Genomic DNA, 24993 nt, shown 5'->3' with positions numbered 1-24993 from the left:
TTACAGATTTTAACCTGCATGAAGGTGACATCAAGGTAAAATAATATTCTATTGCAGTGAAATGATCCAGTATGCAATGTGCATATACCTAAGATAACGTGTTACCTACTGTAGCCTACTAAAACACAGTTTAGGATTTCGTTTTTGGTTGAGACCAAGGTTTAGGTTAAGGTATTGCCATCCTGACTGAGATCACGTCAAGACAGATACCAAATAGATAAATACAAAATAAATACAGTATATCACACCATCCATTATGTTAATACACAAGTCAAGTCAGATTTATTTTTAAAGCGCATGTAACATGCACATAGTGCAACCCAAAGCGCTCCACAAACAAGACACATAACAAGACAAACGATGCCGGATGGAGCGGCGTAGTCGCCAGCGTACCCATGACATCAAGACATGACAAATACATTTAAAAAATAACAAATACAAAAAATGCCGGACGGAGCGGCGTAGTCGCCAGCGTACCCGTGACACCAATACATACAAGACAGACAACAAAACAAATAAACAAATAAAAAAAAGAAAATATATTCAAAAAGGGGGAAAAGTGATGTTAAAATTAGTCCAATTTCCAAACCAGCTGAAAATGTCCAAGGGCAATGATGTTCCGTGAAAACTGCGCACAGAGCTGTGTCAATGCCAACAAAGTTCTTTAGCAACTGACCAACCCGGTGAATTCACTGGCAGTCTAGAGATAACGTTAACGTTAGAAGCTAGGCCTTGTAGAACGCAGTCTGGAGATGACTGGAGCACAGTCCAAAGTAGGCTACTGGGCGATCGTGTAGATCCGCAATTCGGTGGACTTAACAGCGACCTTTTGTTGCTCCGTGAGATTGCAGCTCTTCACCGTTAACGTTAGTCTGCAGTTGGCAAGGCAGCTCACAGGTCAGCAGCAGCTCGGCGGCCACGGCAGGTCTTTCGCAGAGTAGCCTAGGACCGTCCAGCTGTCCCGAGAGATCCCCTCGACCAGACAGTGGAGTGCTGCACCGCTCACGGATAGATGGAAGGACGTCCGATGCCAAGCTAGGGCAAAAGCTAGCCATAGCAAGCTCCCAATGGACAAATGTCAACGACATCAGCTGACTTAGAAGCAGTAAAAAGGACTAAGAAAAACACGAAAACTATCAAAAACCCAAGAGACTGCTTACCCAAATATAAATAAATACATTGCATGGAAACTTGAATTATGTGTAATTATATGTTCATAGACCTCTGAAGTTCGCCTACAAAAAAGCTGCCATCTTTGAGATCCGATATCTGGCGAACATGGGGATTTTGAATTATTGCACCTGTTTAACTCTCGCAGGGTTGAAAAGGTATCGGATCTCCTTATATGGGCAAAAATGCTAGCTTTTTTGTAGGCGAACTTCAGAGGTCTGAACATTCACCTCAATATTCAGCTATAATAAGAGTCTTTATTGGACATCAGAATCACCTGTCTCATGCTGTCTCCAGGTCAGAGGGTGGAGCTCTCTCTTCGGACAGCAATATCGTTGGGATTTGCCAGTGCCTTATGTGTTAGATGCTGGTCTTGGTGAGAAATCTTTGTAGGATGGTGATACTGTACATGTTCCACTTTACAAACATTGTTCACAATTAAAATTATTAATGTTGATCATTACATTGTGTACGAAATGTAATTGCTGGTTGTACCTGTTTATTGTACACAGACATAAATGCCAAAGGAGTCATTCTCAAAGCTTTTGAACAATTCAGACTAAAAACCTGCATTGATTTCAAGCTCTGGGATGAATGTGAAGCATTTCACATCTCAATTGAAAAACAAAGCGGGTAATAACCTTCAGGTGTTTTCAATGATACAAGTCTTTGCCTTTCAAGTCATCTAAATCAAACAACCCATCTTTCTTTCAGATGTTGGTCATATGTTGGAAGACAGTTTAAACAGCAAACACTTTCCTTTGGCTCTGACTGTGATTCGATCAGTACAGTTGAGCATGAGCTTCTTCATGCTCTGGGATTCTGGCACGAGCAAACCAGATATGATAGAGATGATCACATCACAATCAAGTGGCAGAACCTTAAATCAGGTTTGGCTCAGTAGTTTGAGACCACACAATAAGTTGGCTCAGTTTATGTCTTGATGCAGTGGATGGATAGATGTGAATTCTCTGAAGAACATTTAAATCCATCCCTCACTTGAAATAAAAACATTATGTGATAACCTCCCATTTTTGTGCTTCAGTATTGGATGAACTCAAATTTGCAAAACAACTCAGCAAAAGCACCCAAGGCACACCATATGACTACTGGTCTGTGATGCACTATGGACAATATGCTTTCAGTAAAGGAAGAGAACCAACTATCATCACAAAGGACAAAGATTTTCAAGATGTGATTGGTCAGGAACAGGATATGAGCTCCCTTGATGTTCTGGAGCTCAACAGACTCTATGGATGTAGTAAGTACCCATTTAGTAATAATAAATGTAGCCGCAAGTGGCGGTGACAGGCCTGAGCACCTACGGTTCTGATATTTTGTAATGTAACACGTGGTGTGTGTGTCAAATGCACATATTTGATGTGTGTGCTAAATTTCATGATTTTTAGACATTGGAAGCATTTGCATCACTTACTGTTGGGTGTGGCTAATGCAGTGTACAAACAAAAGTTGTTTGTCCTAGGCAGCTACATGTACATACCTGCTGATTATGGTATATGTGGGCGAAACTATATGCCGACCAAAACACTCAATGACAATAATTATTTCTTTTAGTGTCAACTGCATCGTCATACATGTGTCCTATCACATCTCTAGTCTCCCTGCTTCTGGAGTAGACGTGTCCTTCCTAACTATACTACTAACATTAAGAGATCAGTTTCCTGTATCAGAATATTACCAATGATTTAAAGGAACCGTATGTAGGATTTTGGCCAAAACTGGTACTACAATCACTTTCAAAATACTGTAGAGCGGTGTACACCGCAGATGTGGTATTTAGAGCTGAGCTGGCAACCCAGATGCCGAAATACTACTGACTTTGTGATTACTAGATAGGTGGAGGGTGGCGGATCAGGCTAAAACACAAATATGTAAACATCAACATCAGTTGAGGGCTGCAACTTCACTTTTTTAAATGACAATATCCTGGCCGGACTACTGTTGTCAGTGATATAAGTATTTGAAATTAGCATGATTAATTGAATTCCATTTCTTACATACGGTTCCTTTAAATACTGGCGTTTTTACTATGCCTCCTTCACATTTACATCTCTTCCTACAAGTAGTGACCAAAACCATATGATGATTCACTTGTTGTTATACAAGAACAGAATAGAACTGAACAGAAATGAGGTCAGACTTGAGCTCAGTGTTTTGGATTCGGCCCTCCTCAACAGTCCCAGTTTCTCATATTCCGATCAGGGGTTTACAAGCGCTCTAGAATCTTTGATCAGAATAGCCGCTGCTTTACTTTTGCTGGAGAATCTACAGCAGGCAACCCGATTGACCATATAATGGCTGTTCAATCGGAAAAAGAACAGAATACACCACCCTTTTCATTCCAATTAAAATTTGAATTGGATCAGCAGTTTTATTCCGATCAAGGTGTAATTTGTATTCCGATTGAGCCATTATTCCGATTCTAATTGGATTAAAAGTGTCCATGTAAACAGAGCTGCGGTATTTAAATGCAGTTACTCATATTGTATAATGTATTCTAAATACATATTCCCATTACGTGTATTCCATTACTCTCTAACACTGATGAATTCCATTCCCAGATGACTCCATCTCCTTCCTGGACCACTGCAGCTTTGATGAGGGCATGTGTGAGATGAGTTCAGTTGGATGGGAGAGAGTGAGCCGAGCTGATGGAGGTCCCCAATCTGACCACACCTACCTGGGCATGGAATCTCAAAGTAATGCTCAAACACATCTACAGATTTGATGTCATGTAGCATCTATGTATTCCATCAATTGTAAATGTTTTACTGAGCTGATTTACCGATGTACCCTAGTACTGGATTCACTTCCACTTTTATCAGGTAGTCTAATGATAGAATTAGAACATCACAAACCACATTGACCCCCTTTCATTTTCTGATAGTGTAAGTATGTTGCTTCAGAGAAAGCTATGAGAAAGTTTAAAGGTACAAGTATGTAAGGGTAGCCTGGAAGCCATTTTAAGCCCGCCCTCAAAATTTGAGGTTGAGAAGTTCGGTTTCGACTTGTTCCATTGAGAAGCCTCTGAAAACTTGAGAACTGGGTGACCAATCAAATCGTCTGGGGGGGCTTTATACGATGATGGATCAATGAGCAACCATAGATATGTGAGCAATGGTGCCTAGTAGTGGTGCGCATTTTGGGGCTTTTATCAGTGGTAGAAAAAGTTCTAAAATATTGTACTTTAGTAAAAGTACCAATACCTTCATGAAATATACTCAAGTACAAGTTAAAGGAATTATCCGGAGTAAAATGCACTTTAGATCAATTTACGGATGATTGGGAGTACACGTTGAGTTGACATCCAAATCATGTCATTCGGATTTGTTTTGAGAGTTCGATGTTACCGTTTTTAGTCAAAACTTGTTAGCCTGGAAGTGATGCGGGCATGTCATTTCGCCGCTACAAAACGCTATTTTTATACCTCTTCTACAGTTCCAAACAACATTACACTTACGTGGTAGTGAGTAGAGGGTCCCTAAAGCCAAACCGAAGTATCCCGAGGTCTTTATGTGGTCGGATAGAGTCCAGAATGAATTTCATCAAGCCAGTACCTTTCCGGAAATGTTGCCATCTTTGCTGCCAGCTTCAGGGGAAAGTCCGTAGGAGTCGATTGCTGAGTGTGGAGTAACACGCTCTGGAAATTCACAATTTTGTTGCCGTTTTTTTTTTTTTTTAAACATAGTCCAGTATTTATTTCGAAATTGAAATGAAGTTGTATGGACTGGACTATGTTTAAAAAAATAAAAAAAAAATTTAAAAAAAACGGCGACGAAATTGTGAATTTCCAGAGCATGTTACTATTCTAATTATGTTTCCCATTGTAATCGTGCAATTTGTAATGCTTTGCATGGACGTGCGCTGGTGTGCGTTCATGAATGATAGAAGGATGGTGCGTGCACCTGCCAATATGACTGTTGACATGCGCTCTTAAAATAGCATATGAACAACTCGCCATTGACTTCTGACCAGGTTTAGGTGGTGTACGATAGCGATTTTTAGACAACGCGCCAGGCCCTTCCCTAGGTTATTAATTGCCACACCCCTGGACTCAATGTTTAAAAAATAAACGTGCAAAATACCAAATTACACTTTCCGCGGGTGAAAAACGAGTTTTACGCCATGCGCTTGTGCCCAAAATACAGCCCTTAGTCTGAACATACCCTTAATTACTTTTACTATTGACTGACAGGCAGTGGCGTCATGCCCATTGATATTAAGGGGGCACGTGCCCCCTCGGATTTTTCCTCCCTGATCATTTTTGTGATCATAACTTTGTTCCTATTATGCTCCATAATAAGCCAGAGCCTATAACAACTCAAATGTATTCTTCTAGATGTGTAATAAACCGTAGCAAAATAGCTGAGGACCGGTCAACATCAGCCCTTTTCCTAAAATTGGTGTCTGTGTGTTCCCGTAACAACTCACACGTGCATTGAGCTCACAATGTTTTGCTTGTGTTGAACTGTTACCGTTACAGTTTAAACAGATACAGTCAATGGTGTTGAAGTGGTAAGTAGTCTAGCTAAGCAAAAGTAGCCTAGTGGAATAATTTGTAGTTGACCAGGAAATTTTGACTTGGTGATCAAATAGTTAGAACTATGGATTTGATGTTGGCCGTGAATTCAGAGCATTATGTTAACGTTAGCCTACATGGTGTCAGTGTAACGTAGCCTAGGCTACTCTTACAAATATTACAAATATTTGGCAAAGTCTCCTGGTTCAATTGTTTCCAGTTTCATAGAAACGAGGGTGTTAAATTTGCAGTGACTACAAAATCCAACCTAATAACATTAGGCCTACCAAGGCATCGCGTTGGATGTTTCTCCACTTGTTCTCTTCACGTATCTGGCAGCTAATCCATGTAGTGAAAAGGGATAGACTACCCGTTCAAAAGGAGGCTTAAAGTTGTTTTATTTAAATAGGATCGATTTGACCGTGATGTAGAGGGCAAGAAAGTAGGTTATTATCAGGTCACTTGCTCATGATTTGCAGATAGCACCTTACAAATGAGGTAGCCTATTGCTTGCTATAATGGTAATGAAAAATATATTACTAGTAGTAAATATTTAGTGTTAACCTTACTCAGCACTGGAACCTGTCAAACTTCTTTCAAAGTCCATCATATGAATTAAGATTAAAATAATTTAATTTCTGAGCACCACAAAGTCAGACCTTTTTTAATGTAAGATTGTTCTTAGGTCACATATCAATCAAATCATAACAACTGCAATGGTAGGCTACTGTTTTTAAAATCATGTGTAGTAGCTTGCTCTGTTAAGGTATTTCTGTCCCCTCTGTCCCCGTCGGAATTTTGCCTTGCATGACGCCCCTGAAGTAGAGTATGCAAGCTTGTGCAAGGAATAGTATTACATGTGCAAGCTTTTCATGTTTATGTGCAAGCTTTCTTGATCTAAAGCCTATGACGTGCCTCAAAACAGTTACATATGATGTATTAATGTATAAGGTTTGTTCATACTACAGCATATCATATCACCTTACCAGAGAAAAGATGCAAACTGTAAACGGTTCTTCTGTTTTATTTGCATGATGCTTATAAACATGATTTTGTTTGTTTAAAAAATAGATTCCAGCTTTTTCATGCATGCCAACACAACAGTAGGACAAGGAGAATTCTCCACACTGCAGACCAGGAGGTTGATTCCTAAAAGAAATGGCAATATCCAGTGCCTTGAGTTCTTCTATTACAATAGTGGGAATAAACTAGATCAGCTCAACATCTGGATGACTGAGTTTGATAGTGAAAATGACACCATGGGAACTCGCAGACTCATGGACCAGGTTACAGGTGAGGGCATATTGAATTATATAATTATGAAAAACAAATGGAAGAATACACTAAAAGGGAATATGGAGAGAGTGTAGAACTCTGCTAAGTCTATTTCTCACAGCACTGAAAACTTATTGGGTTCTTCCTTGGGACATGCTACACTTTTCCTCTTTTTTGTTTCAAGTTTCTTGAAAATCAGGCCAGTAGTTTTTGCATAATAATATGTGGGATAATTTTTATTTTTCTCATTGAATGTTTAATATACCTTATATACATGTAGTGAAATCTAATTGTCATCTCCTTACTCTGACCCTTGTGTTTTCTGAATCTCCTATGTTGGAATGTTTAGTTAAATTAACCCCTGTGTCACCGAACTGTGGGTAACCTTCAGGATGGGGGGGGGTCGTAAACATTTCTTATCTCTGTTAAAATACCAGATGGTTAAGTGATCACTGGAGGGTGACAACTTGTGATTTTCCATGGGTGTGGGGTAAGGGTATAAAAGTTGGCTTCACCCACAGATGTGTGGGCTTGTTACTTTGACATTTCATGTGGGTAACATGCTCCCGGCGTCGTGAATAAAGCTGCAGTCTCACACCAGTTGTCTTGGATTAATTTTGACCACACCTGCTTACAGATAAACATATCCTCCTAGGTGGAGGTAACAATGCTGGTTACATATATCATTGTAGTTAAGTCTGAACCAAATCAGAGATCTCTTCCTCTCTTAGGTTATCCAGCTAATTATTGGCAACTTCACCATGTTCCTCTGAACGCCACTAAGACGTTTCAGGTGGAGTTTGAGGCCCGCAAAGGAACAGACAAGTCCAGAGGCGGGTTCTCTGTGGACGACATCAACCTGTCAGAGACCGAATGTCCTCATCAGACATGGCAGATCAGGAACTTCGAAAAACTTCTCCACTTCAGTTCACCTTACAATATATACAGTCCAACATACTATACCAGTGATGGCTATAGGTACCAGATGTATCTGGAACTTAAGGATCCAGTAATATCTGCATATATTCGCCTGCTGGCTGGGGATTTTGATGACCAGCTTCAGTGGCCTCTGCAGTGGAGGCAGATGACTTTACTTGCCCTGGACCAGACCCCTGACATTAGGCAACGCATGTCCAAGCAATACAGCTTCACCACGGATTCAACGAATGAAGATGGTAAAAGAGGCACAACCCTCAATACAAATCATAACATTGAAAATGATGGATAATGTTGCAGTTAACCATCATAAGTTATCTAACTTATTTGCTGTGCAAAGTTGTTGATTCAGAGCTGATTTTCAAAAACAAGGTACCTTTTGAATCCTTGGATCAAGCCAAGTTCAGAGCATAAACCTCCGCTATATTGTATTTTCCGCCATTATGGATTTGATAGAAATCCCAAAAAGGTTTTCAAAAGTCGAAAACATTTTCCAATCTTCATCATATTTGGCACAGATCAAGCCTCAGACAATCTAAAGGATGGGTTCAGTTTTGAAAGCGTTCGTCTGTCACAGCCAATCTAAAACTTAAGTGAGAAATGAGGAAGTCACAAACAGAAAGTTAGAAACGCTTTCATTGTATCAAAACCAAATATGACTTGGGACCCAATTGTGAGGATGCTCAAAAAATGTGGCGTTAAACCTTTAGGGTGTGCTAAATGTAGATTAGGTTGCAACATGGCGCTTGATAGCCTCTGAACCAATTATAGGGCAGAACAGTTGAAATCGAGCTGGCAGGGACTACTCATTGTTCTGACAACTCTATGTTCCGACAAAAGCCCATTGGTCCGATAGCCTGTTATTCCGACAACACAAAGCCCATTGCTCATATATCTTGTTGATCAGACTGAAGTCTGAAGTAAGAATGAGAAATGGGATTGGGCCTTATTCTCATGTCTATTAATACCATGGGAGATCCCAAGGCTTAGACATGCCAACTTGTTAAGTCAATCTATTTGATCCCTCTTCCATGTTGGATTTTGTCATAGGGCGTAAAATAATTTCACAGGCTTTTGACCTGCATCCACCAAAATTTGTAAAGTTGATCGTCAGATCAAGCCTCATCAAGTTATCTACATGGCACTTACATTTTTGAAAGCGCCAATGACAACCAACCGAAATCAGCAGCAAAGTCACCAAAGAGGAAGTAATCTCTTAGGCTATGTTCAGACTAGGCTTTTTTTGACAAAAAAAGTTGGACTGGGCGTCATTTTGATTAGAAAAACCACTGGCAGCAAAAAGCAATTGAGAGAGTCTTTTGCTGCCATAACAATGTGTGCTAATTTAGAGTTAATGTTAGCTAACCTGCTAGTTGTTCAAGCGACTGCAATAAAGACACGCTGACCAGAAAATCTGGGACACATCCAGTTTAACTCCGTAAATGAATGGTGTTACTCCACTGCTACAATCTCCATTTCTGCTGGTTAGAAACGTCTCATTACTCAGCTTGTAATTGGTCAGCTGTCAAATATAGGGAGCTTTTTTCTTAGAAGTTTAACTTTTTTCAACTTAAAAAAGACGCTCTGAGCTGCAGTAAAAAAAAAAAAAAAACGCTGGCGTTTTAAAAAAAAGCTGAGGACTTTTAAAAAAAAAAAATACAGTCTACTCTATAGGGTTAATGTAAACGGAGGCTGGCTGTCTATTCTGAAAGTAGCCTTATCTGGGTCAATCTTTGATTATTGTGCCTGATGTAATAACATTGAGTTGTCATGGCAACTCCTGCCTGCTGCTGAGATGCTTGGCCCCTTCATCAATGCTTGCACCTATATTTTGCCTGTTTCATGTCATGTACTGTACTTCACTGGAACGCCTTATTGAATGTTTGGATGTAATATGAAAAAAAAATGGAATGACATCAGTGTTTTTCCCCCATCAACAGCACAAAAGCTTTGGTACGACCCTTCTTTCTATGGAAATCATGTGGGATCAGATGAGAATGAGAAACCTCTGTTTGGGAATTTGGGCTACGGCTGGTCTAACTGGATGAACATAGAGAGCCTTAGAAGAAGATCCTTCTTAAAGGGAGGGGACTTGTTTGTTCTTTTTGACATACAAGGTAACAGGCATTTTACAGAAAATGTATACAGTTTTATTATTAACATAATGAAATAGTGTGTTTTTAATATTTAAATTTCTTCCTTTAGACATTTCGTATCTCCTTAAAAATCAGTCATCTCCATGCGAAGTTAACACAAGGTAGAGAAACTATATTTTGATTCAACTGTAAATTACGGGTTTAGGGCAGTAACAAACACCATTTACCTGATGAAACTAATGCTCAGTAAATTCCACATAATATGGCAAAGCACAGTACAGTGTGCACTTTCTGCAGACTAACAAAGTCAATGTTTATGCTGCATATGTACATCTACCCCTATGTCATACCACATTCAATACATTTTCTTAGTAATGTGTCCAAACTATAGGAGTGCACTTATAATGAGGACAAACTACATGTACCGCATAAAGGTAGATCATGTGACCAACGCTTGGTGATGCTATATTATTCCAAGAAAATAAAGCATACAGTACCCTCCAGAATTATTGGCACCTCTGCTAAAGTTGACTAAAAAGAGGAATATAAAATCATCTTTTGGAAATTGATCTTAATGCCTTAAGTAAAGAGTATATATCTAACCTTTAAGGACACCAATTTTCTTTGTGAATGAATAATATATCATAAATAAATAAATGAATGTTCTTCCTTAAAATACATGGGTCATAAGTATTGGAACCCTTATGTTAAATTCCCATAGAGGCAGGCAGTTTTTTATTTTTAAAGGCCAGTTATTTCATGGATCCAGGATACTATGCATCCTTATAAAGTTCCCTTGGCCTTTGGAATTAAAATAACCCCACATCATCACATACCCTTCACCATAACTAGAGATTGGCATGGTTTTATTTCAGTTGGCCTATTATCTGGTTTGATTTGCATTGAGCTCAATGCGCATATATATAAAACCATTATGTGTCATTTGACATATAGCTTTGTGGTATGTCTAGATATTTACCATAGTGTGCCAGAGTGTTTCATTTGCATAGGCCACACCATGCGGCAGTCATATTATGTACCGCTATGCAGTACATCTAGTTATTTAATGTCCGTTTTCATCACTTCTCACTTCAATCATTTTGCCTTATAGTTCCACAACTCCAGCTGCCACCACAGGAGGCGACAGGTAATTCAAATTTGTTGTAATACATAATATGCACTGAATGAAAAATAAGATTGCAGTAGACATAATTTATCATCAAAAATCTTTGGGACCATCTTTCAATGGTTTCAAATAGATATCTTCTGGAATGTGTACGCATTGAGCACAACAAGAGCTAGCAGCAATATTTAAAGAACACAAATGCATTTTAGCTAAACTTTAGAAACCAAAATTGTATGTTTGAGTGTGTGAGGAGGGCAGCTGACAAATGAGGGTTTTTATCTGAGCATTGTCCCATTTAATCACCCCTGAAAGACAGCTAACCTCATTTCATGTAACTCATGCCCTTTCTTCACCTTTATTTGTTAATCTGGAACTAGCAGCAATATTTTATGACACACTTTATGCACACAATTATGTATGTAATTGGGTATGTTTTGTATTTTAATTTGTCATTGTACCAAAATCCCATCACAGCACAACAAGAGTCACTACTGAGGAGACCAGCTCTACCACAGAGGATGAGAGGTGAATTAATAAGCCACTTCTATGCTTTGATGTTGCATTATCAGAATGGAATTTATGACATAATAACATAATATTATGAGGCTATGTAACATATTTTCCAATATATTCCTTTGTTTTCAATAGATGCGAGGACATTTTTTGTAGTGCCTGTTCCAAGATGTCTTTCTCTCCAGTAATGCTGGTGGTGACATTGATCTTGTTTTTAAGTGTGTGATCACTGGATCACTGTCATTAAATCTCAACTGATGAGATCTCAACTGATTTAATGACAGTCTATGCACGTAGATTTACCTTTAATCCATGTCAATGATAATCTTATGGCCTGAGTGTACTCCTGCAGATACGATCTGCTGACAGTCTATGCATGTGAGAATGACGCATATTTTGTCACCAGCACTGGCTGTACAGACAGTCGTGCTGCACCAAAGTTTTGTGTCCATACAGAATTTTGCATTGACTATGCCTGACATGCATATTTCCAAGCACTGGTTCAGGTCAAGAGAAAGCACAATCTGTTTACACTAATTATACTTTCATGCAAGGGGACTTGGAGTAGACATTTTCATTTCAATGTTTGCTCCCCTGGGATTAAAACTAAAACAGAGACTGGAAGATGTTATTTTATGTCATGCTTCAGTGAATTATAGCTAATTAGACAAACTCAATGCAGTGATACTATTTGAAACCCTGTTTGGGTGACATGACTCATGCTGCCGAAAGGCGTATCTGCAGTAACAAACGGAGTATATTTTGGTGACAACAATGCACATGACTGTATGGCCGTATCCACAGAAGTAAACTCAAAGCCTAAGTGTACTTGTTAAATGATTGTAACTTTTTTTGTAATCTCTCTGGGTATGTATTCTGGATAATGAAGTGTGTAGGTTTGAATATGTGTAGGTTTGCTGTTATTCCTTAGGTAGGCTAAACTGTTAATGATTTCCTTTGGGGGTGTTTAAACTGTAGGGTGAAAATTTGTGACTCTCGAGCCCCACCTGTCCCTCATCGCTCTAAGAAAGCGGTAGGTCAAGCTTAAAATTGTCAAATTTATTGAAATAATGACAAGTTCTAAATATATCCTCTTCAACAGAGTTAAAATCAGCTGGTGCTGCAGATATAATAATAAATAAATAAATACATAACACACATATTTCTGTTTTCCAGCAACATATTAGGAAGCATAGGCCATTTTACAGCATTGTACAATATATTCAATGAAATACCAACATGCTGCATTGAATGGATCCATAATCCAGTCATACTGAGCACTACTGTTTGGGAAATATTTTTTTAAATAAACTTTGCAGGGATGTGATGTAGGCCTACTGTTTAATACATGGGATCACAAGAGTGCCTCCCAATCAGACGTTTCAGCGATTTCGCTCAGAAATCTCAAAGGCATAATACTGTCGCGATCGAGGCGCATGTCCCATACTTGGTGAATGCAATCTTATTTGCTAGGTGAGGTAGGTGCTTGTCTTTGCCTTGTAACTGGACATTTAACTCAAATGTATCGCTAAGATATATCAAATATATCACTAAGATAGGCCAGCTTCGTCAAGAAATGTTCATTAGTGAACGTGCTTGCAGATTCAAACATGCGCTCTTACTCCTAGAAGAGGCGACTTGGAGCTCAAACACGCGCGACAGCACTTTACCTCGGGAAAGCCACCTTGCCTCGCTGTGAAACAGTACAGCCTTTTGGTCAGCTACCATCTCTTCGCAAAGTGCGGAGAATAGACGCGCTTTTAAGGGCCGGGTTTTGATGAAATTCACCACTTTCACAACAACGTTCTAAATCTCATGTAGGTCGGGACTAACTAAGCTGCCTTGACACGAGCGCTTCCCTGTGAATAACACAGTGCGTCCATTGCGCATCGGGTGCTACCTGGGCCCAGGCTAGATAAAAAAATAAATAAAAAAACTCTTGTTTCTCACGTCAGTTTGCGCCCCACCTGGCATGTCTCCCCACAGTTTGAGAAACGATGCATTAAGCTAACATTAGTTTTTAACTTTTGATGATTGATTTACAAAAGCTTGTGGAGGAAACGGCAGATGACGTAATGCTCTATAGAATAATAAGGTAGCGAGAGATTAGTAGACCTTTTTATCATTTATTTTTTTGCTTGTGTCAAATCTATCAGAATCTCCTACAGTAGGTTCACAAAAGGATGTAATAGCTTTAATGAGTACTGTTTGTGATTACTTCCATAATGTGCTATTTGATCATAGTTATGTGTAGGCTATATTGTGAAGGTTCTTGTTGAAAATCTTAAAATCTTACTATTTTGTTGTCTGCATGCTGACTGGATGTGGTAACTTTACAATTCTTAATAATGTATGTGCTGATATGTTTGTTGCAGCGCCATAGCAAGCCATTTGAAATTTGGGTGGGGAGGTGTCAATCTAGCAGAATCAGCAGGATGACATGATCAATTTATAAATGCTTATTGTAGGTTGTCAAATCAGTTGAAGCTTGTGTGGAATTATAAAGACCATTTATAATATAAACACCAGACACAGGCCCCCTGACACAACCTCTTTCTACGGCTGTGTGTTGATATGATATTGATATTCCCATTGAAATGTCAAGTGTGGTAGACATTCATTATGTACTAAGAAACTGTCTATGAACAACAATAAAAACAGATGACATTCAAAAGCCTTTTGGTACTGTCTGTACAGGAATTTCAAACCTCCGCTGCAAAAATGTGACTAGCTCAATTTATATTGATTTTGATCCATTGATTCAAATTCTACATTAGACTTGGTTTTCAAGGTTTATTTGGTAGATTTTTGTTTGCATTTCTGTGTAACAGGATGGATGTTCTGCCTGTTTTGAATGTATCTTCCTCCACCCATTTACCTTTTAATCCATGTCAATTATCACACTCCTGTAATCAGTTTGTCATTGCCCATTTTTAATGCTATGCACCATACATAAGATGAATCTGAAAACCAGATACTGGTACTCTACAGTTCATGTTAAAATTATAGGAATATTAATGGAGGGTTTGGGCTCAGATTATGGTTATGGTCACTGTATTCAGCAGACACTTTTCTCCAAAATATAAACATTACAATAGTTTAAATTATTATTATTATTATTATTATTATTATTATTATTATTATTTAAGGTAAGTACATTAAGCAAAATAGTAATATTAACTAGAAATGTAATTCTAAGGAAGGAATTGCCATTGCATGTAAGGCTGCAAAAAGGCTGCTGTGTAAAACACTGTATTAGTTTTAAAAAAAAACATATACACAAATTACTTACTGTATGATTAATCACATTAAATAGACCTATAGTATTCTTGAAAACCACTTACTAGGTTAGATGTTAACTTAGAGTATATGACCGTCAGTACAAATAAATTGTTAATGGAATATTGACCAATATTTTGTTTTAATACAGTACAGTATAAAACAACAGCGGAATGATACTCAGAATACAACAACCGATGCAAGCTGGAAGTCAAAGTTATTGAAACCAATTTTAATGCTACCCAATAATTTTATGATCAGGGAGAAACTAGATGTCTACTGAAGATTCTTACAGAACTTGATAATGCAAATAATATTATCCTAAGATACTAAATATACCTGTGAATCATACTGTACCTGTGTAATCTGTGAAACTTAGCTGTGCTGTTACATCTCTGCTTTTACACCTGAGCTGTGCTGTGTGAAGATTAAGATTCTAACCAAAGTTCTGTCTAAAACTGAACATCTGAAGGGCTGACTCGTTTATTCTTTCGTCTATATCACCATCAAATGTGACCTATTACCATTAACTGCCTGTTCAGAATTACCACTGATGGGTATGAAATGGCTGACATACATCAGGGAATATATATATATATATATATATATATCAAACAACCGCTCTTCGTTCGGCATAGCCACCTTCCTTGTTGTTCACCGTCGCAGGACTGTCGTTATCCTGTTAAGCCCGCCTCTATCTAACAAAATAGAGCGCTGTGATTGGATGACGTCCACAGCATCAGCCAATAGAAATTCCTATGGTTTGGTACTAGACGTACAGGCTGAGCAAATGAATTTGCCGCTGCTTGGGTGCGTCTAGATTTCTAGGCTAACCGTATAGGTCTCACTCTATACAGACGTCACCGCTTTAGGTTTCTTGTCATTCAAAAAAATAAGGCATTCATGACAGACCATGTAACCTGCACTGAGGAATTGAGCCTTACTTTGAGGGCTTTTGGCTGTAGCTTAATTTTTGGATCGAATGGAATTCTGGAATGGTGAGCACACCTGCTTATTGAGCAAGTGTGAAGGTGTCACAGCTACTTTAAACAATCCCCTCTTTAAAGAACTCCCTGTAACAAATTATTCTCTCTTGAATTTAAATGAATCATGAAGTAGGCTAATTCAGACCACAGAAAATGTAGGAGGTTGTAGAGGAGTTGGAAGGTCACTAGTTCGAGCCAGCACCTCCTGACCTTATCGAAGTGCAGGGGCGGAGCCAGAGGGGTGGCTCCGGGTGGCACAGGCCGCCCTTGAGATTCGATTGGCCACCCCAGGTGCCACCCCAAATCCTAGTCTACGATTGGCCATTAACATGGTGTAAGGCGGGACCTTTCTTGATGCACTTGCAGCCAGGGCTCCGAACCGGTTCAAGGAACGAAAACGAAAACCGAAAACGAACGGAATTTTACGGAATTTTACGAGGAGCGGAAACGGAAACGAAAACAAAATGGTCTTCAACTGTTCCGGAACAGAAACGTTATTCTGAAATCCACAAAACCGGTTAATAATGTTTTTTTTCGTTCTCTATATATTTTATAAAAATTCACAAAAGCATATCCTAAGTGTTCTACTCGTTTGATTGTAGGCGAACAACCTAATAATTTGATTTCTGCAGTTTGAAAAAAAAACCCGAATAAATGGACATTTGGTCCAAATGTGTATATTTTGTCTTGCCGTTGTAATGTAACCTATCCGTCTGCCACTTCGGATCTTAGGCCAGCTCGTAGCGTAGGCTACTGAAACTGATTTGGAAATTGCTTGTAGCCTATGCATAATAGCCTATTTTGCCTGTCCACGCCTTGTCGTTTTAAAGTCGGGATTTGAAATGTTTGCGCAATTATAGCCTATTCTATGCAAACGGGATTAACGGGAAATTTGAGATAGGCCTTGTCAGCAACAGACAGGTTCGTTTATAAATAGGGTTGGAATTATAGCGCAAGCATTTGAAGATCTCCATATGGATAAAATTTAGGCTGCAACCAGGTAAGGAGTTTAGCACGTATCCAGAAATATTTTTGATAAGAAATGATTTATAGGCATAGGTTAGGCCTACAGTAAATCTGTAGGCTATGGGATGGATAGCCCATCTGAATGTTTTTGGGTGCCGCCTGTGATTTATTATTTTGGGGCATAGCTACGGTATAGGCTAAATCAAGGGGAAATAATGAGTACGTCTATTCTAAAGTCCACAAAAATAGACTTGATAGGCCCGCCAAACACTGCCGGAACTTTAAGAACGAACGATATGTTGCGTTCCGAACCGGTTCAGGACCGATATGTTGGTGGCGGAACGCATGCAAGAACGAAAACGTTAAACATAGGCCTACCTGAACCGTTCGGAACGGAACGTTTGAAAAATAATTTCGTTTTCAAGCCCTGCTTGCAGCAGTGTGAAGTGTCAGACGTCAGAAATGTGGCAAACACGCTTGCCTTTACACTTCAAAGACCAAGGAGATGGTGGTGGATTTCTGCAGGTCTAAGCCCACTCTGCTAACAGTCCACATTGATGGGGTCAATGTGGAGGTGGTTAGCACCTACAAGTATCTGGGTCTCCACCTGGACAATAAACTGGACTGGTCAGCCAACACTGATGCACTCTACAAGAAAGGGCAGAGCAGGCTGTACTTCCTGAGGAGGCTGCGGTCCTTCAATGTGTGCAGTAAGCTCCTCAGGATGTTCTACCAGTCTGTTGTTGCCAGCGTCCTCTTCTATGCAGTAGTATGCTGGGGAGGAAGCACAAGGAAGAAGGATGTGGGGCGAATTGACAGGCTGGTAAGGAAAGCTGGCTCTGTGGTGGGAGCTGAACTGGAGTGCATCACTTCACTATCTGACAAAAGGACCCTGAACAAACTGATCAACATCTTGGACAATGAGTGTCACCCACTCCACAGCACTATTGTTAAAGCAGAAGAGCCTGATCAGCTGGAGACTTCGCTCACTGCCTTGCACAACTGACAGACTGAGAAAGTCATTTGTCCCCAGGGCCATTGAACTGAAGAGGAGAGATAGACTTCTCTGCATAGTCTGTCTGCCTCTTCACCCCCTCCATGTTTGGTACTGTCTGTCCACTAGCCACTTGTACCACTGTCTTTATGCCTCACTGTTTTGCGTGCTATATTAGCACATTAGCACATATGCATAACCCCCCCCCCCCTCCATGCCACAGCTGAACTGTGGCCACACTTATACATTTTCTTAAATTGTTAAATATATAGATATATAGACTTTACTTTACTTTATTTCTGCATTGTTGCACTGTTGACTTACTCATTTGCACTATCACCATTGCACTACCACCATGACACTCATTCACACAGAGCACCTTACCATACCTTACTATGCACAGAGAATCACAGGCTCAGTCCCTGCCTCAGTCATTGCAAGCACCTCTGATTTATTAATCACCACTATGTGGATACTGTTTTTAGAATTGATTTAGATTAAGTGTTAGTATAATTTGTATTTTTGTAATTTGTATTTTAGTATATTTTTATATATTGTATTAAGTGTTAGTATAATTTGTATTTTAGTATATTTAGCATATTCTTTATCTTCTACTGTCCTTACTGCTTAGTTGTGTTTTTATATTATATACTTTAATTACTCTTTCTGCTGTTAAAGAATGTGTTTGTGTTGTATGTATGCTGCTGCTGAGACCTTGAATTTCCCCTGGGGATCAATAAAGTCTCTATCTATCTATCTATCTATCTATCTTGTGTAGGCTTAACCGAGGTAGCCTAAATATCGTGCCTATGACGATGACAGCTTTAAAAAAAAAAAAAAAACATTTATTTTACTAGTCTCGCTGGATTTAAGGCAGAATGTGGGCTGTTGCGCAAATAGATGAATGAGGGTCGGGAGATTCCGTTAACAAGTTTTGCTAACATTTTCTCCATTATTATCGTAAAATATGTCTCCATGCAGGGCAGAGCTGGTTCTAACCTAGGCTAGGCTACTATATTTGGGTGGACTGGTAGAAATGTTGGGTGGGCAACATAGCAAAGCTGTCAAATTGGATCAAAACTAACATAAACACAAAACAATCAGTACGACCTAGTTTGAGTTGCTGCAGCCAACAGCCAGTGATGGGCAGTATGTCTGATACATGTATGTAAAATACAAAATAGTATGTTGTCATTTTTATTTTATTTAGTTGGAAAAAAATGCTTTATAGGTTTGTAGTTTAAAAATAGTGCCAAATTCTTTTGGTAAAACCAATAACCTACTTTTGGTGATGTGATTATAAAAGTGCAAAACAATGAATGCAGCACTGGTGCTGACTTGTAATTTGCCCAGAGTTGTTGTAATCAGAATATTGAGATTCAGGCAGATAAGTTTCTTGAGAACTTTAGTCATCCAATTCAAACACATGGAACCAGTTATGTGGTTGCCCTGCAAGAAGTTGCACCATGTGAAAATTTAACTAACTAGATGTACCGCATAGCGGTACAAAATATGACCGCCGCTCAGTCCTGTACATCCGTTCCGCGAATATAAATCACACTTCAATTTGTCTCCATATTTTACTCCATCCCCCACTCTTGAAACTTTTGTGTATGCTTGTTTGGCATGCCTGAGTGTGTGTGTGCGGCTGCACAGAAAGTAGCCTACTGGTGCTGAAAAGGTGAATAGATTGTAGAATAGCCAAAGAAGATGTAGCATTGTTATAAAACCTTTAAAATCTCTAAACAATCACAAGTAGGGCAGTTCATCACAGTTCATCCATTGCAACTGGATTGATGAAAGGTCACTTACACCTGTAGGCTACATTGTATTTGGGAAAAGCAAAAGGTATCAGCATAATGCTATTTATTTATTTATTTATAAACAAAAACATCTCTGTCAGTTCCATGCCATTTTCAACAGCTATCAAAAACAAAGGTCATTTTTGGATGGATGTATTTTTTGTGAATGTTTCTTCTTCTACATAAGATTTTAGTCATCTTTAGTTCATGTAATACTTTATTGTCAATGCACAAATTAAGTAACAGTAGTCTGAAACGTTATTGTTAATGCACAAATTAAGTAACAGTAGTCTGAAACGAAATGCTGTTTTACATCTAACCAGTGGTGCAAATAACTGACATGTCCAAATGGGCCTTGATGAAATGCGTCGCTAGACTGTTCATACACATTTTAACGGGCCAAAGTTGAAGAGCTGTTGTCCGTTATTGTTCGTGCAAATATAGGCTGATTCATGTTCCCTTGCATTGTGTAACTGAGGTCCATGGCTAGACTGGCTTTCACCAGACCAAGCTCAATCTTTTAAGAAATCAAAAAATAAATAGCGGGCAGATCAGGCTGGGTTTACCCAGCCTAGTCCATAGGCATCCGATATTGTTTAATTTTCCGATTGAGATATCCACGCTCTGGCTATTCTAAATGCAAAAATGCATCAGGGAGTTATGACAAAACTGTAACTAACAAACTAGATCCTAATAGAAAGCTGCCAGCTTCCCTAAGCTACAGGTAGGCTTATAAGGTAGGCCTATTTACAACATAAATTGTCAATAGGCTATGCTGGCGACACAAATAAAATCTACTTTGGAAACCAATGGCTTACGCCTTACAGTATCAAGCGGACTTAAACTGCCATATCGTGGCGAAAAGTTGTAATAAAATTCACGCAGCTCCATGAGTCAAGGAAAGCGCGAATGAAGTAGCCACTTCTAAATTGGACCCACTACACAGTAGCTTAAGGTGTGTTGCTAAAGCAGCCATAATTAAATGAAGGTGTCATTGGATACTTCACACACACGCCAGGTCAATCATACACATAAAATTTGGTGCAGTTCTGAACATCTTAACTGAAGATAGGGGTGATTAAAGCAGAATAATATTGCATTTTCATTTTTTACCGGGGGGGTGCAAATCACAAATGAGTGATTATGGGCCAGATTGATGTGGGCCATTGAGACCAACATACCATAAAAGATTCTTCATCCTCAGTGCCACGGTTCAGGTAGTTATTTAGGAAAAACTGCTTTTTTTGCGGTTCGGGGGGCCCAGCACGGGGGGGGGGGGGGGGGGGGGTTCGGGAGTGGCCCCCGGGGACGAAACGAAAATTTTCCGTAAAAGTCTAGTGGGGCTACATACTCACCAAATTTCATGTGCCCCGGTGGTTCGGTGTCCCGGGTATCGCTGACCAAAAATTCAGGAAGTAGATGACGGGGGGGGGGGGGGACTTTGACAATCCCTATATGACCGCTTCGCTAGCGGCGGTCATAATAATTTGCCCAGACTTGTTGTGATCATAATATTGAGATTCAGGAAGATGAAATTGCTCACATACACAATACACTCCTTCATACCAACCTCAAGTTTTTTGAGGAAAAAAGAGGAAAAAATGCACGCACATCCCAATCTAATCCTGGGTGCTGAACAAAACACTTACGTCTGATGAAGGGCTTGAGTTGGCCCGAAACGTCACGGTAAATAAATTATAACTTGGGAGCATATACTGGTGTTGCGGACTTGAGTAAACTGTAAAGGCATTAAACATCAGCAAAACCTCGCATCTGATTTTATAACTAATCGACACAGCACACGCTGTGTAACTCAGGTGATAACTCAGACGAGATGCCTGCCACAAGTTCAGCATGGAAGATGTGCCAGCAAACAATGTTTTGATAACCAAGTTGTCATTATGTCAGATATCCACAAGTGAAAAAATGTCATTATCAAAGACAACAAAGAGAACTAAACTCCATGCAGAAAAACACAAAAGCACAATAGTAAGTAGTAATGCAACCACAACAAATGATAGATTACTCACTCCAGTTTTAGAGTAGATCTTGTAGATCTGCTGCTTAAATTTGTCTATCTGACAAAAGTGAAAGGCACAAAATTTCCTAATATCGATTGGACTAAAATGCCAATTAATCTCCAAACAAATAAATATAAACTAGATGTACCGCAGAGCGGTACAAAATATGACCGCCGCCCAGTCCAGCACATTTTTTCCACAAAAATAAGTCACGCTGAAAGGCATATATGATTCTAACTGTCTCACTGAATTGCATTATGCACACTCAATTCTCACTGGTATCTGCTAGACAACAAGTACCAAAACATGATTAGTTCATAGATTTCACATGTAAAATACATTTTATACAACCCCACCCCCATCTTGCCTGTTCATAATTCTGAGAAATTCTTGAATTGTGTGCATGTGTGCGTGTACATGTTTATGTTTTTGTGTGTGTGGGTGGGTGTGTGTGTGTGTGTGTGTGTGTGTGTGTGTGTGTGCATGTGCTTGTGTGTGTGCCTGTGTATGTGCATGTGCATGCATGCGTACATATGTCTACTGTGTGAGTATGTGTCATACGTATGATTACTGTGAATGTATGTGTGTGCGTGTGTATCTGTTTATGCACATGTGTGCATATGGAATGGGTTAACATGACCCCTGGAGGCAAACATACACAAAAAATTGGTCATCCTAGGCCCTACGGTTCTCAAGATATTCACAGAAAACTCTGTTGGTGTACGGTCACTAAATGTACACATAAATTAATTTATTGTATGGCCCCCCATGAACGAAAGTCCACGAAACTTGCATGCATTCGGAGGGTGTCATAATGATCCTACACTTTCAATTTCATGTAGTTTTGACCATGTCAGCCAGAGATATTGTGATTAAAACACCTAGTTCTTTGCTTTTTAATTTTAACTAGGTGGCGCTATACATGAAATGAGTGGTTATGGAATGGGTTGACATGGCCCCTTAAGATCAACATACAAAAAAAAGGTTGTCCTAAACCCTACGGTTCTCGAGATATTCACAGAAAACTGTGTCTGCCCTACCCTCCTTTTGGGGGTCCAGTCCAGCGGGGGGGCTACAGATCAAAACGAAAAACGATGGTTCCATGCTTCGTGTACCCCGGTCTTTCAGTGTCCCGGGAATCCTTGACGGAAAATTGGCCATGCGAAAAAGGGAAAAAAAATCTGACTAAACCTATATGACTGCTGCTTCGCTGCGCGGCGGTCATAATAAACAGTATTATTCCATTGCATGTAAATGCAATAGACTTTTGTCCCAAATATGTAAATATCGGCAAATATGTTACAGTGCCTATAAAAGTCTTCAGCCCCATGCTAAAGTTGACTAAAAAGAGGAATAAAAAAAATCATCTTTTGGAAATGGATCTTAATGCCTTAATTAAAAAATGAGGAAAAATTCAACCTTTAAGGGCACCAATTTTCTTTGGTGTTTTGGTGTTTTCATTGGAATGAAAATAACCCCACATCATCACATACCCTTCAACATACCTAAAGATTGGGATGGTTTTATTTCAGTTAGCCTAATAGCTGGTTTGATTTGCATTGAGAGAAGATGGAAAGAGATTTTATTTGGGTCGCCACGCATCTTCAAATCCAATCTGACTCCTGTGCATTTCCATCCAAGCACATCTCTTCACTACTGCCAGGCTCAGATGTATTCCTTTCTGTGAAGTGACTTTGAGTTCAGTGGTGCCTCGCAGCTAACAGATGACACACCAGTAAGAGAGAGCCGTACTGGTAGAGCCAGTACTGTATGTTCTTTAGAAAAGTAGACTTGTTCCAGAGGAGATTACACAACAAAACTGCCAGTCTTTCAACATCAAGTCAGTAACTTGAATGTTCAAAAATGTTTTGAGTTGAGAGGTTACATGCCGTTCATGCCAACACATTACCACTTGCAACGACCTTCCAGACTAGCCCAAAACATACACTAAATTGTATGGTAAAACATACAACAGGTTGTTTCAAACTGTAAGCAGTAGCCTAGGCATGCATGGTGTCAAACGTATATAAGTATATATACTCTTTTGATCCCGTGAGGGAAATTTGGTCTCTGCATTTATCCCAATCCGTGAATTAGTGAAACATACTCAGCACACAGTGAACACACAGTGAGGTGAAGCACACACTAATCCTGGCGAAGTGAGCTGCCTGCAACAACAGCGGCGTTCGGGGAGCAGTTAGGGCCTAGGTCAAGGGTGGGCAAACTTTTTGGCTCAAGGGCCACATTGGGTTTTGAAAATTGGCCAGCAGGCCGCACAACAACACCCCCCCCCCCCCCCACACACACACACACATAAAAAAACTAGATGTACCGCATAGCGGTACAAAATATGACCGCCGCACAGTCCTGTACATCCATGCTGCGAAAAATAAATCATATTAATAAATTTGTCTCCATCTTCTACTCCATCCCCCACTCTTGAAACTTTTGTGTCTGCTTGTTTGGAATGTCTGTTTGCGGCCGCACACAAAGTAGCCTACTGGCGCTGCAAAGGTAAATAGATTTGTAGCACTTGCCAAAAAATGTGTAGCATTGTTATAAAACCTTTAAAATCTCTAAACAATCACAAGTAGGGCAGTTCATCACAGTCTATCCATTGCAACTGGACTGATGAAAGGTACACCTGTAGGCTACATTTTATTTGGGAAAGCAGCAGCATAATGTATTTATTTATTTATTATTAAACAAAACAATCCCTGTCAGTTCCATGCAGTTTTCAACAGCTATCAAGAAGAGAGGTCATGTCATGGATTTTTGTGAATGTTTCTTCTTCTACATATGCATACGTTTAGTCATCTAGTTCATATGATATTCAGCTTTATTGTCTATGCACAAATACCCTTGCATGTTCCCTTGCATTTTGCAACTATGAGGTCCATGGTTAATCTGGCTTTCGCCAGACCAAGCTCAATCTTTTAAGAAGTCGAAAAAGAAATCGCTGGCAGATCAGGCTGAGTTCACCCAGCCTAGTCCATAGTAGGCGCCCAATAGAAATATTGTTTAATTTTGCGATTGAGATATCCACGCACTGGCGCCGCCCTGTCTCCATTGTCAATGGAGAAATTGCATTGAATGCTTACTTCCGGAAACTCCTGTGGGCGGGACTGTGATGCTCTATTGAAGTGGACACTTCTAAATGGAACCCAATCCACTGTACAGTAGCTCAAGGTCTGTGGCTAAAGCAGCCATAATGAAAGCGTTATCGTTGTTTGGATACTTCACACACACACACACACACACACACACACGTGTTTTTAATCGCAAAGAC

At 39.6% G+C, this 24993-nt stretch overlaps 1 protein-coding gene across 1 annotated transcript in view; it reads left to right on the top strand.

Moving 5' to 3' along the window:
* The window catches only part of LOC121720190 (meprin A subunit beta-like), a 202868-nt gene that overhangs the window by 60596 nt on the left and 117279 nt on the right, over window positions 1–24993 (top strand). The window contains 6 exon segments of the mRNA XM_042106147.1: window positions 3753–3890; window positions 6782–7003; window positions 7717–8160; window positions 9862–10038; window positions 10127–10178; window positions 11129–11164. Of these exon segments, the coding sequence (XP_041962081.1) occupies window positions 3753–3890; window positions 6782–7003; window positions 7717–8160; window positions 9862–10038; window positions 10127–10178; window positions 11129–11164 (1069 nt within the window).

This window comes from Alosa sapidissima, chromosome 10, assembly GCF_018492685.1.
Source record: "Alosa sapidissima isolate fAloSap1 chromosome 10, fAloSap1.pri, whole genome shotgun sequence".
NCBI classification, from domain to species: domain Eukaryota; kingdom Metazoa; phylum Chordata; class Actinopteri; order Clupeiformes; family Clupeidae; genus Alosa; species Alosa sapidissima.
The sequence above is the reverse complement of the archived record's forward strand: the minus strand, read 5'-3'. Positions and strand labels throughout refer to the sequence as shown.